This window comes from Strix aluco, chromosome 22 (assembly GCF_031877795.1).
Source record: "Strix aluco isolate bStrAlu1 chromosome 22, bStrAlu1.hap1, whole genome shotgun sequence".
NCBI lineage: Eukaryota > Metazoa > Chordata > Aves > Strigiformes > Strigidae > Strix > Strix aluco.
Genome location: NC_133952.1, coordinates 8,094,429 through 8,120,898, shown reverse-complemented (window position 1 = coordinate 8,120,898; position 26,470 = coordinate 8,094,429). Strand labels below are relative to the sequence as shown.

Here is a 26,470-nt window from a genome sequence, read left to right as displayed (position 1 = left end):
TCAATGTTTCTTCTCACTTAAAAGATACAATCTTAGCAAAATAGAGTATTTAAGATGCTTTAGGAAGGACGTAGTTGATCATAATACCAAGCATCAAGATGTGAAAAGGGAAAGTAAAATTACGTACGGGGCAGAGGCTTGCTGCAGCCCTAAAATCTTATTTTAGCCTTTCCCAGGGGAATGGTAAACCACGCGGTACTGCTCTCAGCTTGGGAATTATTTTCAGATTCTCCCCACACACATTCTCTGACTATATTTGTGTATTAAACTAAGTTTCTCTATTATTTGCCAATTTATTTCATAGTAGTAGGTGATTGCTGATGTTACCCCTTGAGACTACTGTGTTCATGTGGCGCCAGGTTTGTCCTCCGTTTCCCAAAATGCTGTAGAGAAGAACTTCAATGTAACGAGGACTTGAGGTGATCCAGCATTGACAGAGTTAGCAGAAAGGTCGGAGGCAGAGGGAATGGGATAAATGGGCAGAAGATGAAGAGTGAACTGCAGCATGCTTCACTTTCAGCAATGAAATAGTTTATTCATGAAGAGAGCATGAAAGCAGGTTGCACAAATGCAGGTGAGGCAAAAAGAAAGGCACTTTACAAATTTGGAAGAAAAAATGAGGCTGTGAGCGAGCATCTTGGTGGTAGGAGCTGAGAAACACAAGGGACTGTAGATTGGAAGGGGAAACGTTACTGTATATGAAATAACAGGTTGGGTGGTGCAGGGCAGCTGCCCCTTGGCGAGCGTATAGCAGAGCCAGCCTTGGAAGAGGAGGGCAGGAGGAAGGGCTCAGTTTTTCACTCCTTTTCTGGCATGGCTTTATTTTCTCCTCTCCCAAAGCGCCGCTGAACTTCCTCCTCCGGGGATGGGGGAGTAGGAGGAGAGTGTGTGGGAAAGGCACCAATGTGTGAAGCGGCTCCATGTTGGCTGCATGGGAGGGTTGTAATGAGAGGCTGAGACTGGGAGGAGAGTTTCTCATGTTTATTATTACTTCTGTGTTTTTGACCTTTTTGTTTGGTTTTGTTTTGGTCTGGCGTGCTTTTATATCCTTCGATTGTTTGTAAGCGTTTTGGGACAGAGATTGTCGCTTCTGCGCCTCCAAATATAATGGGGACAGAGCCCAGGGGCTTTCAGTAATGTGCCACAGCTCTTGTTACACCAAGATGTTCAGGGAAAAAAAAAAAAACCAGTTTTCTGGAATGTTTTAAGAAAAATGACTCTGTCACTGTTACCCTGGCGTTATATAAACTGCACACCCACAAAAGAGTGTAGTAGAAGAGGTCACAAAATCAAATCATGAAAATGATTAGAAGCCTGAAATGGTTTCCCTGAGAAAAGACTAGCAAAAATGTTAAATGGTTTAATCTAAAGAGGCAATATAAGAAGCCTATGAAATAATTTAAGATAAGAAAAAAAAAACCAAAAAACTTGCTTGTTGTTCTTCTGATTTGATGCGGAGAGGAACATAAAAATTCAATCGAAAGCAGCAAATTTAAAACTTGACAGGGTTATTTTTGTATGTGGCAGATCTCCCCCCTCCAGCCTCCGAGTTAAAATTCCAGCAGAATTTTTTAGAAGGCTGCTCGTGTAATGGAGAATGAGAGTCTCCAGGGTTATGTCAGACAAAATTATTTTTAGCGATGTTATAAGCCCTCATGCCTCGGGGAAGAAATCAGCCACTGAAGAAGATGACGTGTCCCCACTGGGCAAGCTTTAATAACATTATTCTCTGTATTTCTTACTCTCCTGTGAAGCATCTAACAATCTGCACCGTCAAGAGTTGGTGGACTAGATTGACTCCCTGTATGATCTAATATGCAAATCCTGTTCTACCATAATTATTGTTTATAAAAGATGTTCTTGGGTCTGAATTCCTCATACCCTGAAGTTGGCTGTCGAGGCTGAGCCTGCAGATAGTGTTTGCTGGTTCATACACATCTGCCCGGGTTATTCTCGAGCAAGTTGACCAAAAATACTTGCCATGATATTTTCACAAGAAATTTTTGTATCATCAGAGGTACAGATCTTTTTTTAAAGATATGCCAGAGACAAAAAGGAGAACTCTAGGGCCGGCTCTCGGATTGACAGCGGTGCCTGCGAGCATGATAATTCTTTTTTGTACACGAGAGTGCTGGGAGGGATTCTTAGGCTTCGGCAGACCTGTGTGTCCTCTCTGTATTTCTCCAGTCTTCCCACACAGCTCCTGAGCTGATACAACATTGTATTACGCTTAATTAAATCTCCGCCATTGTCACAGCGCGTAACAGGATCTATCTGACATTTCACCCATATTCCGTTTCCGTGACTGTCTCCTCTGAGGGCTTTGCAGGAGAATATTTGTAGAATGACTCTAAATTCCTGTGTCTAACTGGGCTGTGTTACAGAAACGGGTTTTTCTGCATCAGGCAGAGGAGAGAGGAAGGCCTGTAGATGAGCAAAAACTCTGACCGTTTGCTTTTTTAAATAAAATACCTGTGTCCCCTGGTCGCTTTGCGTGGCCGTGTGCTCATCTGTCCTTTCCTTCTGCCGTTCATAGCAGTGACTCCAGCAGCAGCTCAAGCGACGAGTCCCCAGCACGGTCGGTTCAGTCGACAGCCGTCCCAGCGCCTGCGTCCCAGCTGCTTCCATCTCTGGAGAAAGATGAACCCCGGAAAAGTTTTGGGATCAAGGTTCAAAATCTTCCAGTGCGCTCAACAGGTAAATTCACTTTGGAAAGTGCAGTAGGGAAAAAAGGAATAGGAAGCAGGCTAGGGCCTGGTTAAATAACCTCGATGGTGTCTGTGACACAGCAGCCATGTGCTGCCTCTGAGAACGGGATTCTCTCTCTGCTTCTGCCTCGGTTCTTGCGTGACAGTGGAAAAATTGCTTAATTAGTGACCATCTGTGAGAAATCCTGCAGGTCCCGAACTCGAGTCCCTGGGCTTGAGCACTTGGAGCTACTGGAGCTGGTGCTTTGAAACAGTAATGTGGAGTTCCCCGGGGACAAACCTGAGGCATCTCAAATTTTTCACTTAAAACTTGGACCGTTTATTCTCGCCCTGCTTCAGTTTCTTTTTTAATACAAAAACTTCAGGGTTTTCTGTTGCAGTGTTGAGTGCTGTAAAACACCCATGAGCATATTTGTAATGGCACTGAATATTGCATGGTAAATAATGCAAGAAACCACTCACTGAGGAGTGCACGTGATCGCTGTCTGTTCCCTGTGCTGAATGCAGGAGCGATCCCATAGAAAAAACCAGCATGGGACCATTTGTAAACCGGTTGTAACATAATTCATGGATACAAAGGCACTGGCTGAACTAAACTAATATGTCTTGTCCTTGTGAGCAGCATACCTCACAATGTTAATACTCTTTCTGTTGATTTTGTTTCTGTAATATTCCTTGAAGTGACGTGACACACTGAGGTAAATACCCCACAGATTCCAAGCAGACGGTGGGGTTGTGAGTCAAATTTTACAAAATCTGATGAATCTACTTCGTTATCTTTCCAAACTGACTGAACTGAATGCTCTGTAACTTTGATCTCCGTTCCAGGTGCCTCATCCCAGCTTTGGAAAACTGCTCTCCGCAGTATCCATGAGGGATTATTAATGAAATAACACTGTCTATTTCTTCTGCATCTTGAATGGGATGTCTCTTAGAAGTAATAACCATACACTGCCAGCTTTAGCGATGTAAAACCTTGCGTGTGTAGTTTCTTGGGTTTAAAAATCAAGGCAGAGAGAAAGATCAGCCGGAAGCTTTTGACATTGGCAGAATTAACATCCAGAATTAAAAAGGCACTTCTGTGAACACTGAGATTCAGGTTAAACTGGGTGAAGTCACATTTCTGAAGGAAGATCGGATTTCTTCATGTCTTTTATGGTGCTATTAAATTGGTAAAATGCATGTTTTTATAGTACTAATGTTTATTTGTTGGTTTAGATACAAGCCTTAAAGACGGACTTTTCCACGAATTCAAGAAGTACGGCAAGGTGACGTCGGTGCAGATTCATGGGGCTTCTGAGGAACGGTATGGACTGGTGTTCTTCCGACAGCAGGAAGACCAGGAAAAAGCACTAAATGCCTCGAAAGGAAAACTTTTCTTTGGCATGCAGATTGAAGTCACGGCCTGGATAGGACCAGGTAAGGTCCACACCCTTCTCGCACTGGACACGTGAACCCCTCTGGGCATATTCATGGGCTGTTGTAAAGAGGCAGCATAGGAGTAAGAAATGTTAAAACTGCCTTTCTGCAGAAACCTAATTTAAAGAAACTGGGAAAAATGCCAGGATAAATTCCAGAGCAAGAAGAGTGGATGCTCTTAGGTCAAACAGGGAGAGAGTTCCAGTCTGAAACCTCAGAGAAGGAAACCTGCCATCCTCTCAAACAGTGGGATTTGCTGGCTGCTGGAAGAAACAATCTCATCTTCCATGTCTCAGTGGAGCAGAAGCCAGTGGGTAGTGTAAGCACAGCACTCACAGGCTTCTTTTCTCTGCTTTTAATTAAAACAGCTAACGATGGCTGCATTTTTGAGGCTAAGGCAGCATAGCCCAGGTGACCGACCAGTGAAAACTGTAGCATTGAACACGTGGTCATTAGTCTGTACTTCAGTTGCTTGTTTAAAATTGGATTTGTGAAAACGAACTTCTTTCATGTGCTGTTCCCCCCGCAAGTACGGTGAAGCCTTATTCGAATTCATGCATTCAAGCATTAATACTTATTAAAAGGGTAAATTTCTAGAGAAGCAGTTGGAGAATGCAGCCGCCTTTCACCTGAGGATGCTCAAATTCCTCAGCACTCACCCAGTGGTACGATGCAGAGGTTTCAAATTCCATGTAAATAACAGAATTCACAAGTGTAGTACTGCGTATTTTTGTCAGAGACATCGGTTACTCTCGTTCAGATCATATCTGCTCGTCAGGAAGTAGACTTGAACAAACAAATCAACATGAACCGAACCCACATGGAAAACACCTCTGTGCATTACAAATTTCTTGCTCTCTTTTGCTTCTAGAAACAGAAAGCGAGAATGAATTTCGTCCTTTGGATGAAAGGATAGATGAGTTTCACCCGAAAGCAACGAGAACTCTCTTCATCGGCAACCTGGAGAAAACAACCACCTACCATGACCTTCGCAACATCTTTCAGCGCTTTGGTGGAATAGTGGTATGTGAATTCCCTGTACTATGTAGGGTGTCATTGCCTGTTCTTTCTGTACAGACCTGTAAAATGCTAGGAGCAGTGGTAAATTGTAATGTTGATGCCAGGTAATTCAGTGTTTATATAATAATCTGAGCCATTCATCTTGCTAGAATATATCTGAAAGCTTTTCTTTGTGCTTAGAGTGAAATCTTAGCACGTGGGTAGATAATGTAGCAGCAGAAACAGTCCTAAGAGCATTTACCAGAAATGTGTCTTCTGCTAGCCTGGAGCATTTGCACAAGAGCGTTGCTAGGTAGTTGGGATGCAAATATACCTGGTCTTATCTTCCTGTTGAATCGGTACAACTCTGTGAAGTCTCAGTTTCCTGTTGATCTCTGAAACGAAGGTTTTAGTTGCTGCGTGTGGAAGTAGCCATCAGCTGTGACAGTCTGTGCCCTGACAATAGGGCAGAAGAGGCCTGGAGCAGATGGATTAGTGATGACACATGTGGGATTTGGGTTTTCAGCTGAGCAGGCGTATCTGAACGAGACAGAGCAGCAGTCATCCCCCTCTCCTCTCTCATGCCGCTTTCTATCAAGTCTTACCAATATTGCATTTAAGAGAAATCTTCCAGAAAAGTGACGTAACTATCCACAGTCAGTTTAATTAATTGAATTTTGAATTTGGGCTTCAACACTGATAGTTTATGTACTCACTGGTAGCTGTGGCTGCTCATCAACATGCTGTGCCTTATTCATTCTGCTCTGAAATATTTTTGTAACCGTTGAGGTATCAGTCACACATACCAGGAACCCCATACGTACTTCCCCTCAAAAAGAAGGGGAGGCGTGCTTCCATATATGATGTGGACAAATATAAAATTTACATTTTATGATGTCTGGCAGCTCTTGTGCATCCAGCCTCCGCTGTATCCTTGACATCAACACTGATTTATGAATTCATGCAGTGTCTGCGGCTTAAACCCTTTTCTAATGTTATACCAGCAGAGCTGTCCTGATAAAGATGCTTATCAGCAGTAGTGCACTGGCTTGTAAATTGGCTTTGCTGTGAAATAGTGCTGTCCTGTCAACATTATTAATCGGTCAGAATTCAGCAGCAGTGCTGCCTTGTACAGTTTCCATGAAAACTTACAAGCTCAGGTGGAAAAGGGACCCGCTTTATAACCTTTCCGGTGGATAATGAGCAAAGTAATGGTATTTTATTTGCCTGTCAGAAGGAATTGCTTGCCCAGGGTGAGTGGTCAGGTACAATTTGCCACGGTTGCAATAGTGCTACTTCAGACTCTTGGAAATGTACTCCTCTATTAGTATTCCACTTAAATCATTAGGCCAGGGCTGTAGTAGTCTAACAGTTGTGTAAATCTCCCTGTTTACTTCTGTTTTCCCAGATAAAGAGCTCTTGGGTGAGACCGTATCAAACTGCTGCCTTGTCCCTAAATTTATTAACCATGAAATTAGTCTGTCCTGGATGTTGGAATGTTTGTGCTTAAATTCGTGTGCTGGCGTTGGCATGTAGCTCACAAAGGAAGCTTGTGCTATTTAAACAAATATAACGAAACACTCCACCTTTCTATTTTCAGCTCGGAATGAATCATAATATCATGAGTTTGTTCAGCGGCTTTCGGTACATTTGCCAGTACTAGTGCTGAGCTTGAATGTTAACCAAGTGTCAACTCCAAGCTTGCTGGGTTTTTTTTAAGTCGATTAAAATCAACCTTTATTAGGCTTTCATAGCTTTCTTGTGACTGCACTTTTGAATGGGCCTGTGTTGGCTTGGGATCAACTACCAGCAGCGATAGAAGTTGAGGATCTTTCTTGCCTTTGCCATATCAGTGCCAAGTTGGTTCAAGAGAAGAGTCCAGCATCACTTTCTGTTTCTAGGAACAGGATGGATCTTGTTTATTTGGAAAAGAAACCCCGCTTGCCTCTTGGCTCAGAAATGAGGATTGGAGCAAGTTGTTTTCTCTTGAGCCTTTGCGAGCGAAAATTAATCTGTATTTCTTTGATTCTGAGTTGTCTCTGCTTGACATAATATTAACAAACTAAAGCTACTGTTTGTTGATCAGGTCAGACTTACTTTTGCAGAGTTGAATTTTAAATCTGCATTACGAAGAGCTTTCCCCTGTGTCAGTAAGGGTTTGGTTTCGCCATTGAGTGAGATACAGCAGAACAGTGAAGTTTTTAGCAGTCTACTATTGTTTAAATCCTCTCTCTGAAGAAAATATTAATTAAAGAGTGCTTGCTGTGCCATGTGTGTGTCTCAAAAAAAAGTCACTTAGATCTAATTGACACTGCTGAATATCCTTTTCAGCCTGTTGCTGACTGTCGGTTGTTCTGTTCTGTGTTTTTCCCCAGGATATCGACATTAAGAAAGTGAACGGTGTTCCGCAGTATGCATTCCTGCAGTACTGTGATATTGCAAGTGTCTGTAAAGCAATTAAGAAGATGGATGGGGAATATCTTGGAAATAACCGGCTCAAGGTAAAGAAATCCTCCCGTGGGCTGTATCCTTCTCCTCGTTACTTCCATTTACAGCATCATGGGATATCTTGCAGCAGCATAGTTTATGGAAGTACGGTGGTTTTTAATGCGTAGGACAGATTAGAGCGTGATGCTTTCGACCACCACCATAATTGGGATTAATCCGCATTTTTGTTGGCTGTCTCAGCAAGGAGCCCCAGGATTGAGTAGACTTGGAGACTGACATTCCCTGGCCCTGAAGGTCCGTGTCTGGCGAGGCTGTGCTGGGAAGCTGTACCGATACCAATGATAAACAGAGGCTGTCAGTCCCCAGAGCTGTCAAGCTGTCACTTTTCAGATGCATTCAAATTGTAGAAAAACCAAATGTTGTCAAACACTGTATTTGTTTAAGCATGCAGAATTATTTTCATTAATTGCTATTTGATTTTTGTCTTGCTTGCACCTGTGCAAGATGCTAATTTTAGAAAATCTGTACAAATGACTAGCTTTCTTCAAATAACTCTATAATTAGGCGTGCTCTGTTCAGTTACTTCAATGCTTGTGAATTGTACTGATGGAAGTTTTGCCCTTTTGTGTTCAGCTGGGTTTTGGAAAGAGCATGCCTACAAACTGCGTGTGGTTAGATGGGCTCTCTACAAACGTTACGGATCAGTATTTAACTCGACATTTCTGCCGATACGGGCCTGTGGTAAAGGTAGGTGGGAGGCTTTGGCGTGTGGTTTGAAGTTGTTACTGTCTTCCTTTCTTCCCATCCTGTCCTTTCAACCCCAACTGTCCAGGGCTTTATAGCTCAGGTAGAGAAATTCTCTCTGGGGTGTAATCTGGCCAGCAGGGCTCTGTAGCTTTGCATCCTGCTGATCCGATATGTAGAGCAGTTGTTTCTGATGTTTTGGGGAAAAAAAAAAAAAAAAAAGTATTTTGTATGAGCCGAGATAATGAGTATTGGAAACCATTTGTTGCTCTTGTGCAGTACAGTCTCTCCCCAACAAAATTTCTTTAGAAGGCTAACACTGGAGGAACAGCAGTCTAATTATGTAGTTACACTCATGCATGTTAATTACATGATTAGACATAACTCTATTTTTTTTTTAATCAGGCTAAAAAATGACTTTTTAAAATCAGTTAGGATAGTCACACTGACAAAAGGATGTGAAAGAAGAGAGAAAGTCAGTGATGGTGCCACGTACCCGTGTCACACAGTGGGAGGGCATTACCTGCCCCACTGTGGGTCAGTGCTAGTGATTTATGCACGTGCTTAAACTTAAGCATGTGCATTGTCCCATGTTCTTCTGTTGGACATTGATGTGCTCAAAGTTAAGCAGCGTGGGTAAATCTTCACAGGATCAGGGTCTTGCCTCCTTAAAGGATTTTTGTGGGTTTGTGTTGCAGCTTTGACATTCTTTATTGTAGCTGTTGTTGCTTGAATAATAAATTAACGTTGCTAAAGGAAGCTCATATTTGAAAATTGGACGTTCAGCAACTGACGAGTGGTACTGCAGACTGTGATAACAAAACCTGTTTCCATTTGGGATTAAATGTTCCCTTTACCTTTTTTCCCCCCTAAAACACATTGGAAATTTTTCAAAAAACTAAAAAGTAAAGAGAAACTACAAAACTCAGTCACCAAAGAAAAAAATTGAAAGTAAAATACAGAAAAACAAAATAAAGGCATAATATACCTCAAGCCACAATATCCACAATTCAAAGCAGTCCCGTGTCCTTTTATTGTCTCTTCATTACAATACGCCTCATCAGAAAAGCCTGGAAATTTATCTTGCTAAAAATTATTTCCTTACTGGTATCCTCATGACTTAGGATTTTGTTGGGACTGACATTAAGTCCTGTGGATGAGGCTCTTATTTGGTTTTTGTTTTGTTTTTTTGTTTTTTACAGGTGGTGTTTGACCGCTTAAAAGGCATGGCCCTGGTTCTCTACAATGAGATTGAATATGCACAAGCAGCTGTAAAAGAGACCAAGGGGAGGAAAATCGGTGGGAATAAAATTAAGGTGTGCAGAATGACCTCCAAAACAAAACAAAAAAAAAAAGAGAAACAAATTGTATTTAGGCCTTACCCCTTAAATGCTGGCATTTGCAGACTGCCAGACAAAAGGAATACTTAGTGGGACACGTATGTCCCAGACACCAAAGGCTTAAACTATTTTTTTTATATACTCGGCTTATCAAGATGTTAGGGTATCTTGAACTGTTACTTATAAAGCCTTTTCCAGTATTCTGCCGTTTGTTTCACTGAACTTGTCTCTCTAAGCTCCTGAGTGTTGGTGTCCATGTTACTGCCTCATTTACCCGCATCCAAGGCAAACTTTTGTCTGTTTTCATGTTAAAAAAGTGAAAGCTGAGGGGTGTGAGTTCCTCCGGGATAACACATCGCTGCATTTCAGCTGCTCCGTGCTGATGTCCAGGCTCCCGACCTGGCCGAGGCCACCTGCGGTGGCTCACACACCATCGTTGTGGGCTATGGCAGCCCGAGCGTGCAGTCTGCTCTTGCAGTGACAGCTCCTTCCTTGTAACAGATTAAAAAAAATAATAATTAAAAACACTACTTAAAAAAATAGAGAGAAGGTACTTTTTCCTGGAGCAACACATTTATGGGGATGTCTTGGATTTGGGTGAATGTGGTAATACCTGTCACGACTGTCCCATCAGTTCCACTAATTGGGGACGTAAGGTGTCAGCCAACCCTCTGAATTATCTTCCTCCTCCTCCTTTCTTCTCTCCTAAAGAATGGGTAATGATTTCAAGCATGATCTCTCACCTGGTGTGTGTTATTAACCTAGCAACTTCACACCCGTTGGGGTTAGGAGTTGGATATACTGCAGTTTCTAAGCGTGGTGGTGGAATATAACTAGTCTTACATGCAGTAAAACGCGTGGTCATTTAAAAGTTTCATATCTTGTGTTCGTGGGTCTTGCTACTTAGTGACTTTGGAACAAGCAACACCCTTAGTGCGTGTATGTCTGTGCTCCACTGCTGTGGTTCTACAAATGTCTAGGCTGATTAAAAAAAAAAAAAAAAAGAAAAGAGGAACTAGAATGTTAAAAATATTGCATTATGTGACGTACACGTAGTTGAATCCATTCTAATCCTTAATTTTTTGCATCAGCTCTGCCATTAGCTTCTTGATATTGTCACCCTTGGCTAGAAAACATCCACTCTTTGAGTAGCTAAAATAGGAGCTGCAATTCAGGAGGCTTGGTTCCCTTCCTGTCCCTGCTTTTGCCTTGCTGTATGACCCCGGGCAAAAAGCGTGGAGTCTGAGATAGATTAATAATACTGACCTGCTGTAGCACTGTGTTGACATAAAAGGGACTTTGGAACTGTAATTGGAGTCGTAGTATTAAAAACGTCAATACCACGATAATAATGTGTATTTTTCCTGCTGGTTTACTGAACAGAAGCCTCTGGTCTGGCAGCTACAACAACATACCTCAGTGAGGAGGTAGTTACATAGCTCCATGCAGCTACACCAAGTTGAGAGAGAAAGGTCTTTATTCCTGGAGAGTGTAGGGCCAGTCCTGAGAACCATTTGACGTTTTTTTGTTAAATAGTATCACCCCCAGTTTCAGTTCTGCTCCCATCTTCAGACTGCAGCAGGCAGTGAGATGTTGTCAAAATGGGCTGTTTTCTCTCACTGAACGTGATTTATGCTTTATTTTTCAGGTGGACTTTGCAAATCGAGAAAGTCAGTTGGCATTTTATCATTCCATGGAGAAAACGGGTCAAGATATCAGAGACTTTTATGAAATGCTGGCAGAGAGAAGGCACGTGTCAATACCTTTATTACAGTCTTTCGTTTTTCCAGCGTCGCTTTAAGTGCAATTAAACTTCCTTCAGGCCATAATTACTAAACAAACACTTGGTTTTGTTCCTCTCAACTTTCACCTTCTTTTTAAAGTTTTATTAACAACATTTTAGCGTAATTTTAATGTCTTTCACCTTTTCAGGTTTTTTTTTTTAAACAAATTTAGGTGGTCGGACTTACTGTGCAGATTAAAGCAGGCAGGATATCGCACATCTGAAGTGTAGTTGGTTACTGAAATTAATACTTAGGTGGAGGTTTCGGCTATCTGCGTGATCTATATATTTAGTATCTGGTTACTGTGCTGGGTCACCAGGACACAGTTGTGAGTCATTCATCATTTCTTAGGAATGCAAAGAATAGCTTGTCGGTAATGCCTTCCTGTGCCCTCGAGACAAATGTGTATGTTAACGGGTGTATATATAGTCTGATAAACTACTGCTGCTCATCTTCTGAGCAGAGAGTAAAATTTAGTCTTTCGCCTACCTCTTTTCAACAGTTTAGTTTGTTAACTTGATAATAAAACACAAGTGAGGCTGCAATTTAATTTTTTTTTTTTTTTTTTTTTTTTGCTATTTGACATGAAAAATGTGTTCTGTGTTGGTGCCCTTCTGCAGCATCTGTCGTGACAGTGTCTGGCCATTTTGCACATGCTGCAACGGCTTGTGTTCCCCCTGCATGGCCACTTATCTCTGCAGACCCTGGCTGAGAGCAGCCTGGCACAGAAGCACTCTGCATTTTGTGCTTTTTTTTCCTCCAGTGGCTGAATAATCCATCCATGTTTTTATTACCTTCAGAGGCTGGCTTAATTGTTAGGGTTCTGGTTTACCTGTGAATAAGCCCAGCATGACACTGATTGTACCTGTGAGCTAGATAAATTCATTGGGTTTTTTGCAGCAAAATAGATTGGTCTAAAATATATGCAAAGTTGCTAGATGTAGAAGCGAGGAGAGTTTGGAAATTGGCAGTCAGGATCTGCGTGATGAAAATAAATGTGTGCGTTCCCCAGTCCTGGCCAGCTGTTGTGATGTGCCATCAAGCAGTCAGTAATAATTTCCTCTGAACTACACCAAATTCAGAAAATATGGAATGTCTCCTAACGCGCAGGAGTCTGCTGGGCTTGTCTTTATAATTCTGATTTCTAGAACAACGTATACTTGGGTACACGTTAGTCTTGTTTCTCCTTTTCCGTCCTTATGCTCACATAGTTATTACAAGATACTTAGGAATAATGAATCACAGAGTGATCGAGTGAGCTCTGCAGTGAGTGATCTCTTGCAGTGATGCTAAGATTTGTACTGTCCAGGTTCTCTTAGGGTTGTAGTTACAGCCAGGCTAAATACGACCCAAAGGAAAAAAACCTACCAAAAACGAAACAAAAACCGTGATTAATTTTTTTAACTTCACAGCTGCCTTTCGCAACATCCCACTTCACTTGCAGAATGAGGCTTTTGTCTCCCATGTTTTGTGTCTCTGTGTTCTTTTTCAATTTTGTACGTTTTCTAAAATGTGGAAGCTGTCAGCTTTTAACATAAACCATAAACTGTGAAGCCAAATAAATGTATGTGAAATAGAGTGTGCAAAGCACTCTGTAATGGTGGAGAATTGGAGCACCAGCTCTATGCCACCCCTCTGCCAAAGAGGCATGTTCAGAGTTATAAATGGCTTATTTTTGCTGTTTGGAGGTATTGAGATGAGAACGTTAATTGCTTGACTTATTTTGCTGAATGCTTCCTGTGAATTCACCTAATCTCATAAACAACCTGATTTTTTTTTGTTCGACTTGGTCTGTAAATAGGCAATGTCAGCATGCCATGCAGTGAAAGAGCTAATTTTGGAATTAAATGATCACTACAGGGTTTAGGATTTTTAAAGAAATCGTACTACCACTTTACTGCTTAGTAATGGAGAGGTTCCGGCCTTGAGTTTTCACTTGTCTCATGTTTTCAGAGGTAGGTGGAGACTGTCTCAGGTTCGTGGGATGGGGTGGTCTTCACCGTGACAGACTGTGCGTGGGTGCACAGGTGCTGTGTAGGTTTTACCTTAATTTAATGCGGTATTTGAATCTGGCAAAAACGAAGCAGAAGTGAGGGTTGTGAAAAGATACTTGGCAGAGCTGTCAGGGAATGACCAGTTAAGTGCCTACGGTGTTTGATAAGCTAACAGAGCAGTTCATCCGCTGCGCCCCCATTCGTCGTTGTTCAGTCTCGGTACGCAGCTGCGTACCTTGGTGTGCCTATAAAGAAATTATCATAAAATGATTCCCCTACATAACAAAGAACCGGGTAAGGCAGTGCGTTGCTTGAGAAGGAAAACCAATCTGTTTATTCTTATATTTAGCAGGGATGAAAGAAGAGGATCTTACGAATATGCCCCTGATCGTACTTACTACGAGACTGTTCGGACTCCAGGGACGTATCCTGAAGATCCTCGGCGAGAATACCCGGCTCGAGGCAGAGAGTTTTACGCGGAGTGGGATCCCTACCAAGGAGACTACTACGACCCACGATACTACGACGACCCGCGCGAGTACAGGGATTACAGGGGCGATCCGTACGAGCAAGACATAAGGGAGTACAGTTACAGGCAACGGGAGAGGGAGAGGGAGAGGGAACGGTTCGAATCCGATCGGGACAGAGACCATGAACGGAGACCGATTGAACGGAGCCAGTCTCCGACGCACTCCAGGCGTCCGCAGAGCCCTGGAGCCTCTCCCTCGCAGTCGGAAAGGCTGCAGAGCGATTCGGAGAGGAGGATTTACAGCAGGTCATCGGATCGCAGCGGCAGCTGCAGCTCGCTGTCTCCTCCGCGATACGACAAGCTCGACAAAGCCCGCGTGGAACGTTACACAAAAAACGAAAAAACAGAGAAGGAGCGTGCTTTCGACCAGGAGAGAGTCGACAAGGAGAAACGCTTGGTGAGAAAGGAAAAGCCGGAAAAAATAGAAAAGGAGAAAACTGATAAACAAAAACGAAAAGCAAAAATCCATTCACCCAGCTCTCAGTCTTCTGAAACAGATCAAGAGAATGAGAGAGAGCCCAGCCCTGAAAAACTGAAGGGCAATAGTAAACAAAGTAAAGAGAGAGGTGACAAAGAAGGGACAGCTAAAAACCGCTTGGAACTAATGCCCTGCGTTGTGTTGACCCGAGTAAAAGAAAAGGAAGGGAAAGTTATTGATCAGCCCGCTTTGGAGAAACTGAGAGCAAAGCTTGATAATGACACTATGAAGTCCCCACTTCTGGAACAAAAAACACAGACATCTCAAGCTGAGCAAACCAAGTCTGAGCAGTCTAAACTGGAACCTGTCAGAACCAAGGTACAAAAAGAGAAAGCCGTTGCCAGTCATGTAGAAGTGGTGGATAAGGAGGGAAAACTGAAACCCAAAAAGCACTTGAAGACAGAGCAAACTTCTGAGGGGGCCAACGCGGTAGATTTAGACAAGTTGGAGGCTCGTAAGAGACGTTTTGCTGATGCAAATCTGAAGCCTGACAGGCAAAAGCTGGAAGTAAAGAGAAGCAGCCAAGATGAGGAAGATGCACGCATGGTTTTGAAAAAGCAACTTGATGCAACGGCTTCGTCTAGAGAAGCGACGATGTTAAGGGAAGGAGAATTGGAGAGAAAACCCCTGAGGAAGGAGATGCTTAAAAGGGAATCCAAAAAACTCAAACTGGAAAGACTTATTCCTGTTACTAGTCCCAAAGAAATTCAGGAGACTCTTAATGTTGGGATTGGCATGCGTCCCACCCTGGATCTGCAGGCGAGGCTAATGGAGGCAGCCGAGGAACCAGTGGAAGTTCAGGAGCTCTCTTCTAAAAAACCGAATCCAGTAAAACCCCAGCATAAACCGGTACAGCTACTAGATGACCAAGGAACAGAGAGAGAGGACGCAAGGAAGAATTACTCTGGCCTTCCTGAAGACACACCTGACCATAAACTTGGCCAAGAGAAACCTCAGTCAGCTGATACGGAGGAGAAAATTGGCATTGACATCGACCACACGCAAAGTTACAGGAAACAAATGGAGCAAAGTCGCAGGTTAAAACAGCAGCTGGAAATGGAGATAGCGAAGTCTGAGAAGTTTGGCAGTCCAAAGAAAGATGTCGATGAATATGAAAGACGGAGCTTGGTCCATGAGGTGGGAAAACCTCCGCAAGACGTCACCGATGACTCTCCACCAAGTAAAAGGAAAAAGACTGACCAGTTTGATTTTGAAATTAGCACCAAAAGAGAAAGAAACTACAGAAGTTCTCGTCAGGTGAGTGAGGATTCCGAAAGGACGTCCTGTTCCCCTAGTATCAGACACTTCCCTTTCCACGAAGATGATGACACGCTCGATTCTCCGAGGCTAATGCCATTAAAGGAAACCAAAGAGTCACCTAAAATAGAAGAAAAGGGTCTTTCGTACTCCAACATGACTGTCAGGGAGGACTCGCTGAAATTCAATCCTTATGATTCCAGCAGAAGGGAGCAGATGGCAGAAATGGCTAAAATAAAACTGTCCGTGCTGAGTTCTGAAGATGACTCAAGTAGGTGGGAAACACAAGTGAAGCAGGAGCCTGGTAGGGTTGACATCAGCTTTCCAAGCAGCATCGTCAAAAGAGACAGCATACGCAAGCGGTCTGTCCGGGACCTGGAACCCGGGGAGGTGCCTTCCGATTCGGATGATGACAGTGAAAACAAACCCCACTCCCCGAAAGCCTCGTCCTTGTTAGAGAGCTCCAGGTTGTCTTTTTTATTAAGGGACAGAGAAGAGAAGTTACGTGAAAGAGAGGAAAGACTGTCAACTTCCTTAGAAAGAAACAAATTTTACTCTTTTGCATTGGACAAGACAATCACGCCAGACACAAAGGCCTTGCTTGAAAGAGCTAAATCTCTCTCTTCGTCCAGAGAAGAAAACTGGTCCTTTCTAGATTGGGATTCAAGATTTGCTAGTTTTAGAAACAATAAAGACAAAGAGAAGGTTGACTCAGCTCCGAGGCCTATTCCATCTTGGTATATGAAAAAGAAAAAAATCAGGACTGATTCAGAAGGTGGAAAACTGGATGATAAGAAAGAAGATCATAAAGAGGAGGAACAAGAGAGACAGGAGCTGTTTGCGTCTCGGTTTTTGCATAGTTCAATCTTTGAGCAGGACTCCAAGCGCCTGCAGCATTTAGAGAGAAAAGATGACGATCTCGACTTCATTTCTGGTAGATTGTACGGGAGACAGTCTTCCTCTGATGGCACTAACAGTGCAGCTGATTTGGTGCAAGAACCGGTGGTTCTCTTCCACAGTAGATTTATTGAACTGACACGAATGCAGCAGAAAGAAAAGGAGAAAGATCAGAAACCAAAAGAAGTGGAAAAACAGGAAGATAAAGAAAACCGGCCGAAAACACCAGAAACGGTTCCTGATAGTAAAGAACCAGAACATAAAACTTCCTCAGTGGTTGGTCCCTCTTCAGTCGCTGTCCTACCACAGGAACCAGCACCGGTCGCTTCCGAGAAGGTAGCGAACGAAAAGGTAGTGGTGGAAACAGCTTCTGTAAAAGAAGAAAAAATATCTGAACCTGCTTCTGCAGCAGAGGAACAAAAACCTTTTCCTGAACTTGCTGCTCCTGTCAAAATCGAACCGCCCGAGCAAACCGAACCCCTGCCAGTCGTAGAAGCTAGTAAAGAAGTTGTTGCTACAACCCCGGAGGAAGATGCTGTGGCAACAGAGCATCCTTCGTACTTGGATACCAAGCCTCCTACTCCCGGAGCCTCGTTTTCCCCAGCAGACATCAGTGTAGACCCAGAACCCGAAGCTGCCCAGCTGATTCCACCTCCGCCCAAGCTAGTTCAGAAGTCCGATGAGGCCGCCGAGCCGAAAGAAGAAAATCCTGTGCCTTCTGCCAACGCTGATGCGAGTGCGAGTCAAAAGGTGGAGGCGGCTGCTGAGGTGCTGCCGCCTGTTTCCGACAACGATATGGAAGTCGAACCTCCGGTTGTTGTGAAAGATAAAAAGTCCTACAAGAGTAAACGCTCCAAGACTCCCGTGCAGTCGGCTGCAGCTACTGTGACGGAAAAGCCCGTCACAAGGAAGAGCGAAAGAATTGACCGGGAAAAACTCAAAAGGTCAAGCTCTCCTCGTGGGGAGACGCAGAAGCTTTCGGAATTGAAAGTGGAGGCGGAGAAGGTTTCGAGGAATGCTGCTAAATCCCCTAGTTCTGCTGCAGAGCCAGAAAATGTGGAGCCAAGCTTGCCAATAGGCCGCACCAGGCGCAGAAACGTAAGGTCAGTCTACGCTACCACGGGGGACAATGAAGGCCCATCGCCGGTGAAGGACTCTGTGGAGGTCACCAGATCCACCAGGAAGAGAGGGGAAAAGGAACCGCAGGAAACGGTGACAACGGTTCCTACAACCCCGAGGCGGGGAAGACCTCCGAAAACGCGCCGTAAGCCGGAGGAGGACATCTCTCCGATAAAGACAGAACCGGTACAGCAAGAGGCGGAGGAGGCTGAAACTAAAGATGCTGTGGAAGCTCCTAAGCCTGCAGAAGGCTGGAGGTCTCCTAGATCCCAGAAGCTAACACACAGTCACTCATCAGCTGCTACCAGCCAACAGGGGAAAAAAGGGAAGAATGAACTGAAAGCCGATACTTTGGCTGAGTCTGAAGATGCTGCTGAAAGAAGTGGTCAGGAATCAAGCGTGGGTGACAACAGCAATAAAGCAAAAGCCACTGAGAAAGAGCCGGCAGCAAGCGAGCAGAAACGTGATAGGAAAGAACTGGATGCGGAGAAAAACCAACTAGAAATCCCCACGGTTGAGATCATTGAGAAGAAGCCGGTGCCAGAAAAGGTTACGAAATCCAAAAGGGGAAGGTATAAAAATACCAAAACCGTCGTAGATAAAGCATCCGTGTGTCTCAAAAATGTAGAAATACGCCTCAACGTGGATGAAGTCAAGGGCGCCTTGCGGCCGACTGAGGAGGAGGCGGAGCCGGTGGCGGTGTCGCCGGCCAAAATGAAGAGCCCCCAAAAAGAGGACATCTTGCCACCCCATTTTGCTAAGAATGAGGTAGAAGATTCATTCCCAGAAACGGAAAAAGAGGTGATGCGGGAACCAAAACAGTCCCCTGAAGCTGCTCAGTTAGCAAAACAGATTGAACTCGAGCAGGCTGTGGAGAATATTGCAAAACTCACCGAAACTCCTCCATCAATTGCTGCCTACAAAGAACCGACGGCAGATGTGCCTGAAGTTCGTCAGGAGGAGGAAGGAGATAAACCCGCGCATCAGGCTAGTGAAACGGAGCTGGCAGCGGCCATCGGCTCCATCATCAATGATATTTCTGGAGAGACAGAAAGCTTTCCTGCACCCCCAACGTATCCCGCTGAATCAGAAACTGAAATCCCTGCGGAGCCTTTGGTGTTGCCGTCGCCTCGGGAGGAGATGGAGCCTGAGACGGATCAGGCAGTGAATAATATCCTGGAAACTGAGGCCGCCGTCGAGCCCGCGGTGCAGCCGGTTCCTGGCTCTGCCCCGTCGGCGGTAGAGACGGAGAGCAAGGAGCCTGAAGTCAGCTTCAGCGAGTCTTCCAACTCTGCACAGGAGGCCGAGACCTTGCAGGAGGCTGAAGTTGCTCGGAAGGAGAAGGGCCGTCAGAAAACCACGCGGCAGAGGCGCAAAAGGAGCACGGGCAGAAAGGGTGATGCCGCTGAAGTCAACGCGTTCGAGCCGGAGAGGGTGCAGAGCAAGTCGCCCCCCGCCAGTGAAGTAAAGACAAAACCTGAAGAAGCCTTGAAGGAGGAAAAGCAAACAAAACCCGCGGCATCTGTGGAGCCAAGCGCTTCCGACGCCAGCAAGGCTGCGGCCGCTGAGGTTGTCGTGGTGGCGCACGAAGCCGTCGGTGAGAGCAGCACCTCTCCGAAAGTGCCCGCTCCGGCTCCTCTGGACCTGGCCACCCCGCCGGTTCCTCTCGACGAGGGGAGTCAGAGCGGGTTCAAGATCCGGTCGCCCATGGAGAACACGCCCATCACGCCGCCGAGCGCCCCGAACACGGCCCTTCCTGCCGTCCCTGCGGCGGCGGCCAAGCTGCCCGCCCCGCTGCCCGCCGCCATCGTCCCCCTTCACTCCAGCGCCGCCAAAGTGCCGGAGTGGATGGTAAGGCATGAGGAACCCCGTGCCCGTTCCACGCCCCCGCCCGCTCTCCCACCGGACACGAAGGCGTCAGATATCGAAACAAACTCCAGCACTTTGAGGAAGATACTCATGGAGCCCAAGTATGTCTCGGCGACGAGCATAACCTCCACGCACGTGACGACGACGCACGCCGAGCCGGTGAGCGCGCCGTGTTTGGAGGAGGCACCCCTCCACCCCGCGGTAGAGGCCATAAAGCCGGTTTCAGAGGAGAAGCCGGCAGTTCCCGTCACCAACGCCTTGGACCCGCCGGTAGCCGAAGCACCGGTGTTCAGCGAGAAGGAAAAGATAAGTACTGTGATTGCTCCCAAAGCCACTTCTGTTATAAGCAGGATGCCCCACAGCGTGGATCTGGAGGAGGCTCCGAGGATCACCTTGGTGAAGCAAGCTCCCCAAACCCAGACGTGTCTCATCAACGCCCCCTCGCCAAAATTTAAGCAGAGATCAAGCACAAACGATAACAGTAGGTTTCATCCGGGATCGATGTCTATTATCGAGGAGAGGTCTGTAGAGAGTGGGGCCAGTCCGGGACTGCGGGTGAACACCTCGGAAGGCGTAGTGCTTCTGAGTTACTCGGGGCAGAAGACGGAAGGCCCTCAGCGAATCAGTGCCAAGATCAGCCAGATTCCCCCAGCCAGCGCTGTCGACATAGAATTTCAGCAGTCTGTATCCAAGTCTCAGATCAAACAGGAACCTATCACGCCATCTCAGCCGACGCCGAAAGGCTCCCAGACCTCGGCGGGCTACGGGACTGTTTCCACCCATTCTTCTTTGGTACTAGGAACACAACCTTATAATACGTCGCCCGTCATCTCCTCCATTAAACAAGAGCGCACTGCGCTGGAGAAGTCGGACTCGTCCCACCTTTCTGTCCAGACTCCAGTGTCTCAGCCCGCTAAAGTCCTCACGCAGACTGTAAACACTCCACCTGTACTTGTCCATAACCAGATGGTTGTGAACAAAAAACTGTCCGATCCAGCTGCTCTGAAAGTGGAGACCAAGACTCTGCAACCCTCCAACTTGAGCCCTGGAGTCAGTCCTCACCACCCTTCCCTCTCGGGGAAAATGCATTCGGAAGCCAACCACGTCAGCTCGGGACCCAGCACCCCAACCGACCGGGCTATTTCCCACCTGGGAGTCACCAAACAGGAGCCGCACTCGCCGCGTACCAGCGGGCACTCGCCGTCGCCGTTCCCCCGGGCTTGTCATCCCGGCAGCACCTCGTCTCCGGCTTTGTCGAGCAGTACCCCAGTCATGCTGGCGCCTGGAATTCCCGTTCCTCAGTACATCTCCAGCATGCATCCCGAGCAATCTGTTATCATGCCCCCTCACAGCGTAACGCAGACTGTGTCCCTGGGCCATCTGTCCCAAGGCGAGGTGAGGATGAACACCCCTCCTCTCTCCAGCATCCCTTACGGCATCCGCCCGGAAGCGCTCCACTCCCCCAGAGCTGCTCTGCAACCCCAGATAGAGATCAAACCGCAGCGATCCAGCACCCCCCAGCCTGCTCCGATACGAGACATCGTCATGCCTCCTCTGTCTTCTCAGCATCCCCCCGAGGAGGAGATGCACTACCACCACACCACGGTGTGCCGAGGACCGGCCCCCGTTCAGTCCGACGTGCTGGTGATGCAGCCGGATTACCGCATGCACCCCACGAGCATCAGGCTCGACCAGTACAACGTCCCCCGGGACGTGAGGATGATCATGCACCCGCACATGGCCGCCGTGGGCGAGCACCACTCGGAAACGAGACAATCCCGAACGCCTGAAGGGGCTGTGAAAACTCCCCCCGTCAGTAAGACCCCGCAGCCTGGAAAAGAGACGCCAAAATCCTCCGAAGGCAAGATGGCACACTCTCCTCACAGCGAGCCCCGGCTCCTCAGCGTCCCCTCCAGCAGCCAGCTGCCAGGACTGCCTCTGACGCAGCCGGTGGTGGTACCTCACGGGGTACAGATCATGCACCCCGCGGGGAGCTCCTTTCACGATTATCGGTCTGTGTACGGCGACATGAGGAATTACCACACGGCGGCACAGCTCGGGCATCCTCAGTTCCCGGGTGCCTCGCCGATCGGGCTGCCTTCTCGCAGCATGACCCCATCTCAGGTGAGAAATAAACCCCTTTCTCCTCCTTCTACCTGAAATCTGGAGTGCTTCGAGCTAATTACAGCCCCGGCGCAGCTTTGCGTGGCCACAGCACCTGAGTTTAGCTCTCCGTGGTTAGTCTCCAAACCCTACTTAAGTTCGTAGCACAAGAAGAGCTATTTTTGTTTGGGAAACAGAGTTTGAACGCTGCTCAGCATTAGAGGAAGCTAAAATAACTCATTTTTTTAACTACTCTAGGACTCAAACCAGAGGGTGTGAAGCTGCCTACAGGTTTCTAGACATAGAGATGTCGGGGGGGGAGAATTATCAGCATCGAGGTGGTGCGTAGGTCAGACATCCTCGGAGGGATGGCGTGGCTAAGGCTGGGCTTGGGGCAGGATTCAGGGGATGTGATTTCAGCCCTCGGGCGTGAGAGGCTGATGGGGTGGCCTTGGAAGGGGGGCCCTGGGGCAGGCACCACCGCAGCGGGGCTGGTGGCGAGATGTGGAGACGCCCATTTCTCTGACAGCAACCATGGCAGCCTCGTTGTTGAATTAATGAGCTCTGGTGTGCCTGCAGCCTAAAAATCTTTCCTTTTTCCCCTGCCGCCTGCTTCCCAGGGTCTACCGGAGGGCGAGCACTCGCACCCCAGCCAGCCAGTGCGCAGCAAGACTCCTCAGATCCCCCAGGATCCCAAGGGCCCGCCGGCAGCAGGACCCGAACAGAGTCACCACCCCCCTGTAAATAGGCATGCGGCACAGATCGACCCTCACGTCCACCTTCAGAGGGCACAAGCGGACACGGGCCAGACCTCCTACCCTTCACCTGTTGCCATTTCGATGAAACAGGAGCTTCCGTCACCGCACCAACCTCAGGCGGTCCCCAAACAATCCATGTTTATCCCCACGACGTCGGGGGCCGGGGCCCCGCCGGGGCTGCCCCTCAATCGCCCTGAGCCCCAGTCCGCTCTCAAACAAGAGCCGTCTCCTCACCCCGTTTCGCAAAGACCCGTGGATATGGTTCAGCTTCTGACGGTGAGTATCGCTCCGCCGTCTCCTTCTGGCCGAGTAGCCTCGTGCTCCTGGTCTGGGGAGAAATAATCAGGTTCTGCATAACCTCGTCTCACCGGTGGCACCAAAACCTGACCTCTCTTGCATCAGATGTTTCAGATGTGGAGGCGATCGATCGTCTGTCTGCTTTCTGGGCTGGTTTCTGTCCCTGGTGAATTTTAGCCGTGTTCATGTTTACACGGCGTGTCCTAGAGCCTCACAATAAGGTGCTGTTCGTGCAGAGCAGCCCCTGTTCCTCTCATTTCTTGTTTCAACAGCCTGCAAGCTCAGGCAGGCAGTGCTGCATCATTTGTACAGTCAGCTGTTTCTTGAGAAGGTTTTCTTCATGGTCAGGAAAGAGTGGTGGTGTATTTAATATAAAGAAAAAGAAAAACACTCTCCCAGAGCCTAGACACTGAGGAAGAGGAGGGAGATAGTGAGGAACAGGCACCGATGAGGAACCCAGAGTTGCGTTCAGCGCTGAATATTTCCCGTATAACCTTCAGCAACTCTCCTGCTGCTGCTGTTTCTCAGTTCCCCCATTTGTAAAAGAGAAAATAGCGTTTGGTAACAGCCCCGCTCCGCCTCGTGCTGTGTGGGAGGCTGAAAGATTGGGAAGTTCTCTGATGTTACGATGAAGGGAGCCACCCAGGCACCTTAGCTGGAAGAAAAAGGACTGAGTTACTGATGTAGCAGGACCTAACCCGAGCCCGAACCGACGTGTACAAGGGGTGATGTTACATCTGTACTGAGTCCTTAAAGCAGAGCGATGGTGTCTTAATTACCTGTGAGGTATTGGAGGCAAACGAGCAGCTTGGATGGGATTTAAGATCCCGCACTCCTTCATTTGCGTTTAATATCTCTTCTCCCTCTCTTTCCAGAAATACCCGATTGTCTGGCAGGGCCTTTTGGCTCTAAAAAACGACACGGCCGCCGTTCAGCTCCACTTTGTCTCCGGTAACAACGTCTTAGCGCACCGGTCCCTGCCGGCGCCTGAGGGAGGGCCGCCGCTGCGGATCGCTCAGCGCATGCGACTGGAGGCTTCGCAGCTGGAGGGCGTCGCGCGTAGGATGATGGTGAGGGCTCGGGACGGGCCGAGGACGCGTGTTTGGGAAGAGCTAATATCTGCGTGCTGAAAGCTGGGCTGTTCTCACCAGCCGTGTAACAGAAAATCACAGAATCATTCGGGCTGGAAAAGCCCCTCGGGATCATCGAGTCCAACCCTCAGCCCGACTCTACAAAGTTCTCCCCTACCCCACATCCCCCAACAGCTCATCCAAACGGCCCTTAAATGCACCCAGAGATGGGGACTCCACCCCCTCCCTGGGCAGCCTATTCCACTCTCTGACCACTCTTGCTGTGAAAAATTTGTTCCTCATGTCCAGCCTGACCCTCCCCTGTTGCAGTTTAAAGCCGTTCCCTCTTGTTCTGTCACTTAATCCCCTGGGAGAAGAGACCAGCACCAACCTCTCCACAACGTCCTTTCAGGGAGCTGTAGAGAGTGATGAGGTCTCCCCTCACCTTCTCCTCCTCACTGAACAGTCCCAGCTCCTTCAATCGCTCCTCATAAGATTTATATATATTTATAGATAAGATTTATTTATTATTTATTAATCCCACCGCTTCTCCCAGAAACCTCGGCTCTCATTCCTCGTGTCACGTTATTTCAGGATTCGGGTAATATCTGTGCGATTCCTTCGTCCCGGGGAGTGTGAAATACAGATGGCGAGTGGGGAGCACTAGGTATTACTCTGCGTTCATAGGAAGGGGAATGGCAGAGTTGGGAAAGCTTTGAAGTCGCCCGTCCCTCAGCCCTGGAACAAATTCCTGCTGGCTCCAACACGTCTGAGTAAGGTGGAAAGTGGAATTCAGGCGGCCGTGGAAATCAGTTTTCAGCCCTTCTCACCACCTCCTAGGCTGGCCGAGCTTTCAGCAAGTCTTTTGTAACTTCGAAGGAGTTCAAAGGGAGGATTTTCCACTGCAGATAATGAATGTGTGTCAGGAACGGGCCTGTTCCCAGCAAACATTTGACTTAATTATTGTATTTTCTTTCCAGGTGGAGAGCGATTACTGCCTACTGCTGGCCTTGCCCTGTGGCCGAGACCAGGAAGACGTAGTGAATCAGACGGAGTCGCTGAAGGCTGCGTTCATCAGCTACCTGCAGGCTAAGCAAGCTGCAGGGATCATCAATGTTCCCAACCCCGGCTCTAATCAGGTATTGGCGCCCTGAAACGCCGTGGAGAAACAGAATCGATCGATGGTGGGACAGTACAGCCTTCCCTGCCAGGTCTTGGCTTGAGATTGTAGTTGAGCTGCCTGGTTTTAGTATTAAAACCCTCATGTTTAGCATGCCAGCCTCTTACATTACCAATCAAAACACACCAGCATAGTTGATATCATCAAGATGAACTGCAAAGCCAAAAAAAACCCAACCCAAATGTATGCTCAGAACCCCTCACAGCCCTACATCTCTGGCTGAAAACAAACCAACCCCCTTTTCCAGCTCTTTTTGCTGTGCTGGAAGCAGAGTCCTTGTATCATATCCTGATTTTTCCAGGTGTTTTCTTGCTCTTGGCTGCATAAATACAAAAATGCATTTGGGTTTGGTGATGCAGAGCATCTATTCCAGATGCGTTGCTGCCTCGAATCCAGTTTGAGCTGTTCCCTGGTACAAACAGCCCAGAATGAGCAGTCAGCGCTCGGAGCAACCGCTGAAATCATCATTTTTTTGTAAAACCAGCCAGCTCTAAGTCTCTGGTGTGGAAGAACTCCCCGCCTTGGGGACCACACCTGAGGCTGCTGAACAACCTTTTTTAAACAAAGCAAACTGGTTTATGAGCCTTTAAGCACCAAAAAAATCCTCTAAATGTCCCGTTTTAAAAACATTTTAGGCCAGCCCTCACCCCTGTTGGTGTCTCATTTGTGTTTCTCTTCTCCCTCGCAGCCTGCCTACGTTCTGCAGATCTTCCCACCCTGCGAATTTTCGGAAAGCCACCTGTCCCGCCTCGCCCCGGACCTCCTCGCCAGCATCTCCAACATCTCTCCTCACCTGATGATTGTCATCGCGTCGGTATGAGCTGTTTACCGCTTACTGACTTTATTTTTAGTTGGTTTTTTTTTTTTTCCAAGGCCCTGCAGCAAAAAAAAAAAAAAAAAAAAAAAGCCCACAAAAACCACAAAAAAAAAAAATTTAAAATAAAAATAAATAAAAAGAGAGAGAGAAAGTAATGAAACAAGAAAATGCTGCCAGACTACCAGCCTCCTGCCCTAACCGGCCTCGATCAAACTGTTGCTGGGGAGCGGTTCCGCTGCCCTGTATGTTTACATATTGCTTTAGCTTACGGACAACTGATGCACTCAGCAGGCGGACTGGTATTGGGTTTCTGTGCCTCCTTTTGGGGAAAAGATAAAGGATGGCTTATTTTTTTTAACAAAAAAAAAAGGAAAAAAATAAAAAAGAACCTGAACTGCCTTTGCACTAAATTAGTGACTCGGACCTTTGCACAGTTGGAGACACGCTGTGACGTTCTGGATGTCTTGACACACATTAACACGCACCGTGGACTAAACGCAGGACCTGGGGACTTCTGCTGAAATTTGTGGGTCAAGGATCATTTCACACATTATCTTTTTTTATTTTATTTTATTGGTTGTTGTTTTTTTTTTCTTTTTTTTCTTTTTGGGGGTTTTTTTTTTTTTTGGTTTTATTTTTTCTGGATGTGAACCTTCCTCT

At 46.8% G+C, this 26,470-nt stretch overlaps 1 protein-coding gene across 3 annotated transcripts in view; it reads left to right on the top strand.

The window, feature by feature from the left end:
* SPEN (spen family transcriptional repressor) overlaps positions 1 to 25,957 on the top strand; it is a 70,420-nt gene extending 44,463 nt beyond the window's left edge. For 2 of the 3 annotated variants that reach the window (XM_074848318.1, XM_074848320.1), the window contains 12 exons: positions 2,537 to 2,697; positions 3,927 to 4,127; positions 4,999 to 5,150; positions 7,502 to 7,627; positions 8,208 to 8,321; positions 9,521 to 9,634; positions 11,307 to 11,407; positions 13,786 to 21,709; positions 22,309 to 22,722; positions 23,619 to 23,813; positions 24,794 to 24,952; positions 25,682 to 25,957. In XM_074848318.1, the coding sequence (XP_074704419.1) occupies positions 2,537 to 2,697; positions 3,927 to 4,127; positions 4,999 to 5,150; positions 7,502 to 7,627; positions 8,208 to 8,321; positions 9,521 to 9,634; positions 11,307 to 11,407; positions 13,786 to 21,709; positions 22,309 to 22,722; positions 23,619 to 23,813; positions 24,794 to 24,952; positions 25,682 to 25,813 (9,793 nt within the window). In that variant the 3' untranslated portion in view covers positions 25,814 to 25,957. The remainder of the gene's footprint in view (positions 1 to 2,536; positions 2,698 to 3,926; positions 4,128 to 4,998; positions 5,151 to 7,501; positions 7,628 to 8,207; positions 8,322 to 9,520; positions 9,635 to 11,306; positions 11,408 to 13,785; positions 21,710 to 22,308; positions 22,723 to 23,618; positions 23,814 to 24,793; positions 24,953 to 25,681) is intronic. The other variant, XM_074848319.1, reaches the window with a different exon arrangement.
* Positions 25,958 to 26,470: the final 513 nt, after the last annotated feature.